Raw genomic sequence first — 11,005 nt, forward strand, 5'->3', positions numbered from 1 at the left:
TCCTTTTATCCTTTATATGCCGCTATGTCGTGGTTGTGGATTTGTAAGTTTTTTTGGCAACACTTCCCTTTTTCTTTGAGCTAATTCTATCTGAACACCTTGTTTTTAGTATTATGAAGTCGACTCTTGTCTGTGTGTATTTAATGCCTCATTTCTTTTGAGTTTATTACTGTTTTTCTTTTTCCCGAAATCACTTCATTTGGATGGTATGGTGTGGTTCTTTTTTGTTTTAAGAAGGAATAGCTAGCCTAGTTTTAGCTTTCACAATTCACATTTACTTCTTTAAAGCACTTTTTACAGAAGGTAATTGTTTCGGGGAGGGAGAGAAAAAAAAAACTAAGGAAATGAAATATCAGGTTCTAGTGCACCTGTTATCATTTCTTATGTTCCGTAAAAAATACGTCTAGTTATGATTGGCATCGAAAGTTAACAAGATGTTGTTTTTCTTCTTAGTTACGCTTTTTTAGGATGCAGACACCAACACCTGAACTCTGCTGAACACTGTTGAACTGTAATAACGGTTACGAGGATGAGGATCCCAGCATATTTCACGTAAGCTACCATAACTTATTCCTTTACTTACTCATAGGTATACCCCTAACGAAAATGGCGTACATACTTGCAGCATTTCCGAGTGCAAACAAATGCGAAGGCTTTTGCTTCACCTCCCAGTTTCGGACCTGCTGCGACGTCCCAATGCTAAGCCTACTGCATAGTAAGCTTTTTTTCATTATTTGACATGACTAGGTTCTTTTTGCTGCATTCGCGCTTATAGTGAACTTAACGGTCACTAGATTGTGTTCTGTTTTCTTTCCTTTCTTTTTTTTTGTTTTCTGGCGCCATACTTAACGAACGCCCCTGTCACCTAATGTTCGGTCTTTGACATTCTTTTCGGACCACCTTGCAGTAAGAGCTCAGTTTTGAAATCCAGGTTAAGTAGAGTTTCTGAAATGAACTTATATTATATAAATAAGGGAAATTTTTCCATTTTGAGCAGTTTTAAAATGAGGACTATAGGCTGCAAGATCTTCGTATTCGGAGCCGTTATTGCTTTCCCCACGTAGTTTGAGCAGTAGAGCGGCTGCCCCAGAGGTTTGAGCGATGGTCAAAGCGTGTGATAGAAGAGTTTGATTAAAAGTATCGATAAGGCTGGTGTGCTTTTTTTATTTTCCATGCTTTTGAGCATGTCATTGGATGCGCTTCTCCTAGGTTGGGGCGTCCGGTCGGAATCGTGTACAAAACCTCGTATTGCTTTGTTTCCTTCGAACTCAAATTAGAAAATAAACGACAGTGGAGAGATTGTCAGGGGGCACTTTAAAAAAGAAATAAAATAAAAAGTAAGGTGTTGCATAGGATAGAAGGAAATTATCATCAAAAGAAAAAGAAAATCCTTTGTTTGTTGGTGCGAACTGCAAAAAGGGTAGCCAGCTGGGAATAGGAGAATGTTATGGAATTATTCATGACTTCTGCCTGCAATAATTCATATAAGAATTCTAAGGACGTTTCCAAGTGCATCCTCCTACTGCTACTTCTTTTCTCTTTCTTTCTTTTTCTTTAAATTATGTTTTGCTCAGAATAGATGCTAGAGTTTGAGAGGATAATTAAACATGGAATGCAAACTTACTGCTGTCATATTGTGGAAATCCATGTACGTCCGATTTTTTCGCTCTGTGACGCTCACCAGAAACGCAGCGTGACTCATTTAGTTCTGAAAGAAAACACGGAATATTCGAGGAAGAATTAACAAATTGAATGTGAACGCAAATGTATTTCGTGCGTGAAGATTCCGTATAGGAGCGCGCGAAAAAAGAAATTTTCGTGGTGTCATTAGGAGAGGTCCCCAATATAATCTACTTTTAGACAGTTGCATCGTTGCAAGAAATGTTTTATTGAAAAATATCGAAGCTTCGAAAGGAGCGTATTTATTCGAGCATCCTTTAGCTGGGTAATTAGTATAACGATAAAGAGATAAGGACGCAAAAGAAATAAGAGAGGTTTTTTGGAGCTGTTAGGTCATTTCTTGTCAGCCGAACGTTGTGAACGTTTCAAACGGCCAGTATACAAAACCTAGACACTTACAAACGACTGTTTCTATTGTCAAAGTGAATTAATGAGTCAGTGCACTTTCACATAATTGAATAAATGAAGAAATAAACGAATGAATGAGGAAATGATTTGCTGCACTTTTGTACTTGTGATTGACTGAGTAATTGCTGAAAAAAGAAGAGTGTAGTAGGACACAGGAGTGGGCGAATAAATTTCCATTTACCCATTCCTCCATCCCTTCAAACGAGCGAATAAATCAATGACAACATGAATTAATAAATAAGCTGATGAATGTGTCGGTGGGAAAAGAAAACGAAGTCGACATTTTAGCTAGATTTATCTGAGGCAAAGTCGATCCTTTAAGGAAGGAACGAAGTTATGCAAGAATGGAAGTGAAGAAAAAAGAACTAATTATTTAGAGCGTTGAAAACAATGCAGTAGACTAGTAGAATATCCAACAGTAAATATTTCCGAAGTTTTTGCATTCAGACTTCTTTCAATGCAAAGAAAAACTAGATTTTTAAATTAATATAATTGTAGATTAAAAGTACCTAAATAAATAAAATACTAGTACTAAAAAACTAATGTAATGATGGGGTGAGTGTAGCGCAGTCGGCAAGAGAGTCTGCGGTGGCTGGAGCGTAATCGATCAGAGGTTCGATACCGCAATAGTGCCAACCAAGCTTTCCATCTTTCAGAGGTCGGTAAATTGATACCATACTTGTCTGGGAGGATAAAAACACTGACTTGAAACATCGGCTGTCAATGGAAGTCATTGGGGCATTGTATGGGCTAGTTAAACGTTCGTAAACCTCAAACGATTCTGAATAGAAATGAACGGGTTGGTGCATCCCAAGCGGATTCACTAACGTCAGACATTTAATCCTTTATCCTTTTAATGTAATGAAAATACTTGAGTAAATTAAAAACTAAATTTTCACTGCGAATCAGCAAACGTGATTTTCAGTGATTCATTTGGTTTGGTCATTTCATTTGGTCTAAATGGAATTGTTTTTGCTGAGAACAGCTGCATTAAACTGACTGGTAAACAACCTATTTTTTTTCTTAATATCTGTGCACAATGAGCAACATGAGAGATTGTTATTACAATGAGCTGCAACGAATTAGTGCGGTGCTCCATCGGAGATGTCTTTAAATACTGGTTAGATGTTAAAGCAATTCGTACTCGCTGGAGAAATCAATCCGTTTCGATAATTTTCATAATTAGTCTATACACCAAATTTTCCACAAATAGGGGAATTTTTAATGAAAAGTCTCTACAAGGAGTTGGACGATTTTTGCATAAAAGGGAAGATTTATGGATATGACCTAATTGAGAGCGTAACCATACTCGGGAGAGTGCTTTGGGATGCTTTTCGTCCCGAGATATGCTATGTAACACTCTTCTCGTCCTTTTTTTTTATGACAGGAAACGGGGAAGTATGTAGTCGCAGTAAAATTAAACCCATTAATTCACAGCGATGTAATGGAGATAATAAGGGATTCTCATAATTACAACATAGACGAATGATTGAAACTTCCGGCTAAAGCAAGATTTTAGACTTTTTGTGTTGTTCACTACGCTCGTCTTCAATATAGATTAATTGTAGTGGGATTTTCTGTAAAATTAGAACTGTGGTTTTTCTAACAACGCTTTCTTCCTCTTTTTTTATTGTAAATGAGGACGAAAAATTCCATAGTTTTCTTTCTAAATGCGTCAGTTCTACATTTTGAGAATATTCAAACTTTAGTTCAACCACTCCAACAACAGGTTTACTCGGAGTATGGGGTTTTCTCCTGTTTTCCCGAACACTTATTACAGAATGATGTGCTAGCATGAAATGACCTCATCCTCTCATCCTCGTACTGAGGACAAGGTTCTACCTCAGACTACGTGAACTGTTGGCTACTATTTAAAGGCATCACCCTACGAATCTGAGGTGATACGGATTTCAGGTGGAGTATTCGTATACGGGATCGTAGACTATGGAGAGAGGGGTGATTCCGTCTAATTCTTCCTAATTGCCGTAAAAAAACGGCCCGGAAGATACGGCTTCGGCGAGCGTTCCGGCGAGCTATGTTCTACAACGAGATCGACTGGAGCGCGCCAGTCTTGTGCACGCGCTGCATCTTCCGGGCCGTTTTTTACTGCAATTAGGAAGAAATGGATGGAATCACCTCCCTCTCCATAATCTACTATGCCGTATACGAATACTCCACCTGAAATCTGTACCACCTCAGATTCTTGGGGTGATGCCTTTATACAGCACTTTGCAACTGTGTTCCCACTTTTTGAAAAACGATACGTTACCAGCTGCAGGTAAATAGACGCGCGGAGGAGTCATAGAGGTGAAACGGAACTCGTGCAGTGGCTGTGGCTATGAAACCATTCAGAACGTCTCATTTACTCATTGCCAAATACAAATGAATTAATTGTGCGATACTACTGCACAACGGCACACTAATTGCAGGCAACTGGACCCAGCCCACCCAGTTTACCGCTTTGCGGCGCCGGCACCCCAATCAAAAGCTGTGGGACTCGTACCACACCATTTATAGCTCTCTGATGCCGAAGCACCAATCTGCCATGAGACCTCTCGCCCTCCCCCCTCTCCTCCTCTCCCACGCATTTTATAGCTTTCTGGCGCCAGCGCAGCAATTCGACGCCACCGTCACACACACACACAGTCCAAGCGCGTTATTATACATCATGATATTGAGGAAAGGGAGAGGTGTGGAGTTATACTGTGTGAAACATAGTTTTTCATGAACTAGTGAACGTGTTTGAATGAGTGGTTCGACTATGTTTCACGGCAAAGGAAACAATTCAATAGTACTAACACGAAAGTTGATGGCTAACTAATATTTAATACTTCGGAATTGGTACTCATTCATCTGAATGAGAGGTTATTTTCTTCACAAGCCTTTCATGCGGCTTTTCTTAGCTTTATCAAGCCAGGGATTACTTGTGCTGTTGTATGATTATAATAAGGGCAAATTGAAAAGCAAAACACTAGTTTTTTTTTCTTTTTTAAAACAACGCAATCTTCAAAGTTTGAATAAAAAAAATCCCTGGCTCAGTTTCCTACGACCAAGGAACTTCAGTAATTTCCTGTTAAAGCGAGTTATATTAGCTTCGAACATAAGTAAATGCATATCCGGCCGAGGTTTATTTCCGATGAGTTGAAATGTGAGATGGAATCTCGCAATTTGTTAAGGAAATTTCCAGAGCAACATGATTCTCGTGTTCTACAAACACCATTGAAGCTGCGAAATTTTGATTTGATTTTTTTCTGAATAAGGACAAGACCCCAATTTTCCATTCAACAGTTACACTTAAGTTAACAGTTCATCATTTTTGAAATCTGAGCGCTGAAATCATTAGATGGAGAATAATTCCGCACAGAAAGCAAAAGCACAGGAAAAACACTTTAGCGTGGGCGTATGTGCGTAAGATCGCCAAGTCTTCTCATCATGGCAGGATTTTTGATAAGAAGTAAATGGAGAAAATGCTAATTGGCTTGATGTTACCACATGCATCGATATAAAACGTATTCGTATAATTGCACGTGCAATTTTGGACGGCACGTAGAGCCAAGAAAAAAGAAACAGTGGATCTCAGCGCCGTCTCTTGTCACCCACATTAGGCTGCAGACGCTGTTAAGAGTGAAGTAGTGGTTAGTTATTTACGTCTGAAGTTAGCTGTAAAGTACACTTGTCCGTTGTAATCCCATTTTATTCAATGACTTGACTTCATCGGCGAACTGGTATTATCTTCTGACGCGCTTGCCCGCCTTTTTTGCCTAAGCGTGTTATCCTTGAACAGAACTCTGCCCAGCGTTCCCGATCCACCGCTCCAGGGGCTTGGACAAAATCCATCAATTCTTCACTATTCGATAGTCTGCGAGACCTATGTAGTATCTCTCGTGAACTGCATATCACCCATTGAGTGATCCGAGTACCCTCAGATCGATGAAGTCTGGCAGTTCAGCGTAACGGAACGGAGAGTTATCACCAAAGATTCTATGCTCCCTCGTCACCTTCTTGCAATATAACTAACTAACCAATAACTTCAGCCTTCAGCCACAACTCTGCGGGGTGCATGGCTTGTACGTACACACCTAAAAATACGAGATTTACTTAATGAATCGTGTACTTTGCGGTGTGGTGTTTTGAGGTTCCTTCACGTTCTGTTAGCTTAATTTAGGAATGATGTAAATGCACAAATCTGAACCGGTTGCTGATGGAAGCCGGTAAAAGCTGCTACCCAGGATAGAGGTACTGACGTAAGACGTTCGTCACAGTCAAGTGCGGTGAGAATCACCTCACAGCGTCACTGGATCACTCTGTTTCGTTCGCATGTCCATAAAGGCTTACTACTTGCTGTAGATGCTATGTGCTTCGAAAAATTTTTCTTAATGTGGAGGCAAGTGTACGAGATGAATAGCACTCTACACTACCACCCCTCGTATTTCCTTGGTCCGTGCGTTGTGGACATCACTTAATCACGTTCTTCGTTCGCTAATGCGATTGGGAATATATCAGCAGCCTGTGCGATTTGTAGTGTACAACTTTGGTCGTAAGTGGCCTTTCAAAGGCAGCGTATCACGAAATCATCACAACTTACAAAGGAAGTTAAAACGATTCTTAGAACAAAACGAAAACGAAAAAAACGTGCACGCTTCGGTCTCTTTAGCAGCCTATTCATTGGCTTTACTTGAACAGGTTGGTGACGAGACCTCATTAATCTTCAACCGCTCGCTTGTGGACGCGGGGCGTGCACAAGGGTGCCTCGTTGCAACTGATTTTGTAGGAAAGGACGGCGTCTTCTACACCATTTTTTTAAACAACGATTAGGGGAAGATGAGCAAAGTCACGCACGTTCCCGTAATCTACGGCCCAAGCTCTACGTTCTTCTTCCTGCGGTTTCCGTACTACGTCAATTTTGTGCTTCAACAAACTTAAGCAATGGACTGACTGATTCGACCACACAAATTTAAAGTTCTCCTGATGATGGTGTGGGATCGTACTAGTGAACACGCTCCTTCGAATATTCCAGAACATTGGCTGTTTGTACTTAGCATTGGGGCAGATTGCGTTGAAGAAAAAAGTGGGGTTGCACACATGACCAGATATTGCACTGAACCGTTTTGGAGACACTTTGGCACGTTGAAGACACGTAATGATGTACCGCCTTGGTGGCGGTAGACGTAATGAAACTCATCCGCTGTTACATGGTGCCATTAAATGGAACAGAAAAAGATGTAGGGAGTACCTTCAGACCTGCGACACCTACTGCGGAACTTCTAAATTATGTTATATCGTTTCTGCACGTCAACAATAATCTAGTGCAGAGATGAGACTTTGAATCTTTTGTAGGGATACAATAAGATAGAACCGCATCGAAGGAGATCAAAAAAGGATATGATCTTCGGAACTGCAGGTCCTGTGCATAGACTACTCGAAGGTTTATTTAGAGTGCTGAACAAATATGGTTAAAAGGCAGCGTTTCACGAAACTGACGATGTTGAGTCGGACAAATACGAGTTCGGGCCATATATTACGAGGATAAGCGTGGCTGCGCTCGATTCCTTCTACTCGTCCTTAAAATGGTGTAAGAATCGGCGTCAGTTCCCATGAGATACCTGAAACCCCACTATCATTGCGCACGCGCCGCATCCACAGGAGAGCGGTCGCACAACCAGTGAGGTCTCTTCAGCAACCTATTCAAATAAAACCAATGAATAGGAACTGCCGAGGGAATCGGACCCCGTACGAGGGCGACACCTTCTAACGTACCTGGTAGAAGCAGAAGCCTTTCCCACACTTTTTCTCAGGATTATTGGGAACTGAGCGGGGTCACGTTCGCACTTATAATCTTCACCACATTATATATATATATATATATATATATATATATATATATATTTGCCCGTGGAGACCTCAAGCGTCAGTTTCGTGGTAAACTTCCTTAAAAGCTAGGTGCACTATTAAATAAGTGTTTGGTCCATTGACTCAGAACTCATTGCACGAAAAAGTGCTTCGGGAAGTCTGAGCTCTTCAGAGAATTCGACAGAAATTTCTAAAGAGTTCTCAGAAGAGCTTTCTAAATAATTGTAACTACAGTTCTCTGCAATATTACAAAGTGCCCAGGAACCAGATCTATAAATCTTACCGAAAAAAAAATCAAGAAGCGAATCTCTCTGGTAGTCTCCTACCTACATGAACTAGAAGAAGCATTTAGAAAGTTGTGGCGAATAATGTTTACAAAGATTTGAAGGTTATGGATAGCATCCGATTCTTTACACATGCTTAAAAGCATCACCCCAGGAATCTTAGGTGGTACGGATTTCAGGTGGAGTATTCGTATACGGGATAGTAGATTATGGAGAGAAGGGTGATTCCGTCCATTTCTTCCTAATACTCGTAAAAAACGGCCCGGAAGATTCGGCGCGCTCCGGACGAACTCCTTGTAGAAAATAGTGCGCCAGAACGTCCGAAGCCGTATCTTGCGGGCCGTTTTTTTTTTACGGAAATTAGGAAGAAATGGACGGAATCATCCCCCTCTCCATAATCTACTATCCCGTGTACAAATACTCCACCTGAAATCCGTACCACCTCAGATTCGTGGAGTGATGCCTTTAAAAGAGGGCGCTGCGTAACTGCACCTACTGATATCTTTTTCACATTTGCGTAGTCCTTATCGCTGCGATCAAGGAAAAGAGGAAGAAGAGCTAGGAGGCAAAACCAAAGAGAAAACACACTAACATGCCAATCAATCGGACGTACATATGCAAAAATATGAAGCTTCACGTTCGCTGAAGAAGCCAAGCAATACTGAAACAAGAACTATTCTACTGACAAAACTAATTAGCTATGCTTAGCAGTGCATAATTATTCATCATATACGGTAATATAAGTAAACTTGCCTCTAAAACTTGGAACAAAAAACTCCAGCGCAGTTTGAGCACTGGTTCAAATTAACGAACACAGTTATAGAGAATGTTAGAATCAGTTCGTCCTCCTGGGTTTTTTCCTGCTCGGACCTACTATTGCTGTGCTTAGAACTCCCTTATGTCTTTCTATCGCTCCTCCTCTTGTCTATTTAGGAATTGAAGGGTTATGGTTATGGTCATGTTTTATAGAAATCCTTAGAATCTTTGCCTACATTATTTGCTACTGGTTTTTATAGAAAGGTATGCCAGACCGACAGAACTACGTCTGGAAAACCGAAAAGTCTACGTTTTGGAGTCTCTAGATTCTGTGAAAACTGTGACAGTGAAAACTTGTGGTGATTTTCTCTGCATCGTGAGATCTCAGGAAATAATAAAATGAAACGATGCACAGATAATTGTAATATTTCCTTCACAATGAGACTCCGAAACAAAATAGCTTTGTTATCAATAATAATACTTATATTATTTAGTATGAAATAATTATAGAAGCTATTCCTGCGACTAACCTCACGTGTGTCGTTGGTAAAATTTCGTTTATTCAGTTGGATGTCTTAAATCTTAAATGTCTTAAATTGTCTTTAATAATATTCATAATTGCAATAATAAATAATTCGTGACATTCCACTGAATCAACTGTAGCCTAAATTTTCATTAACAACAATTTTCATCAACATTAATTAATTTTCATTAATTTAACAGAGATGTAAGATAAGTTACAGAACTAGCTTCTATTAATCGCAATTGGTTTAAGGAACGTTGATGATGAGCAGACGGTTTTGTTATTCGGAAATAAAAACGCATATCTCCAACATTTTTGTTGTTGTGCGAGAGATCGAAGCACTAGATAAACATTAGGAGCCGGAAGTTTTCGGAATTAAATAATAAATCCATCACAAATTACACATGAGCTCAACGATTAAGAATATACCTACTGCGTATAATATTGTATGAAGCCGGTGCACCTCTCATGTTTTTGTTTTCAAAGACTTATATTAGAGACGGCTCCAAAGAAAAAGAAAAAAGAAAATAAATCAAGGAATTTTTAATTTAATCTTTGGATGTTATATTTTCTTAGAAAAATAGCATGAAAGATATCTGAAACAAATCAAATAGCTTACTAACTAATTATTCCACAAATTTAGTCTCTGGAGAGAGTCAAATACGAAAAAAAAATTCACCCCTTCTACAGTACCAAATTTGCAGCATAGTTACAAGTAATCAATTTGGAGAGGATGAGGAAGGTTTGTGGACCTTGAAGGGTGATACAGAAATTCTGATTTTTGCGAGAGCGAAAGAATTTCTCTTCGTTTCTTTTTGTTCGCCATATCACGAAAAGTCATGACATTGCGTACAGACGGAAACGAGGAGAATTTTTTTAACTTTTTATTTTTAAAATTTTTTTCGAATAATCAAAGACGACAACAAGATGAGATGAGAATAAGTTTTTATATGTGCAAAAAAATGTACTTTTGCTACGAATGCTCAAGGATGCTTCAAACACTGAGAACCTGTCAAGGACATTCAAACCATATTTCAAAAGTACAGTTCTTTTAGAATATTGAATTGACGTTTACTCTTATTGTATAATTGATTTAGAAAAGAAAATCTGGACATAAAAGAGGAGACCATATATCCTAGAAAATCTACAGAAGTGAAAAGGGGTTTTTTTTCCCATCGCAAGTGCTGATTCAATGTGAAAACAAGCGAAATGCTGTACGGAGGCGAAGTCCAGACAAAATTTATCGTGGAGTTGAAATTCACAATTCACCAGGTACAAGTTTTTTTTTTGTTTCGACTAAAAAGGGAAATTTTTTAACGAACGTACAAGGAAACGTCGCAAAATAGAATCACATTCCTTCACTGCTTTTAATTAGTGCGAACGCGGAAGAAGAACACCATTCCTGATGGAAGAGGAGAACGTAATGGAGAATTTTTTTTCGACATAACCCTCTCAAAATTCTAATTTCCTCCTCCTCCTCCTCTGAAAACGGTTATCCAATTTC

General features: G+C 39.4%; 1 protein-coding gene across 1 annotated transcript; it reads right to left on the reverse strand.

The window, feature by feature from the left end:
- Positions 1-865: 865 nt before the first annotated feature.
- On the reverse strand, positions 866-6,150 carry RB195_013201 (uncharacterized protein; the record flags this gene model as incomplete). The annotated part of the gene is made up of 3 exons (XM_064202903.1): positions 866-945; positions 1,625-1,708; positions 6,111-6,150. 3 exons carry the CDS (start codon positions 6,148-6,150, stop codon positions 866-868), a joined length of 204 nt encoding a protein of 67 aa, XP_064058784.1.
- Positions 6,151-11,005: the final 4,855 nt, after the last annotated feature.

The sequence above is a fragment of the Necator americanus genome, chromosome V, assembly GCF_031761385.1.
Source record: "Necator americanus strain Aroian chromosome V, whole genome shotgun sequence".
In the NCBI taxonomy this organism is placed as follows: domain Eukaryota; kingdom Metazoa; phylum Nematoda; class Chromadorea; order Rhabditida; family Ancylostomatidae; genus Necator; species Necator americanus.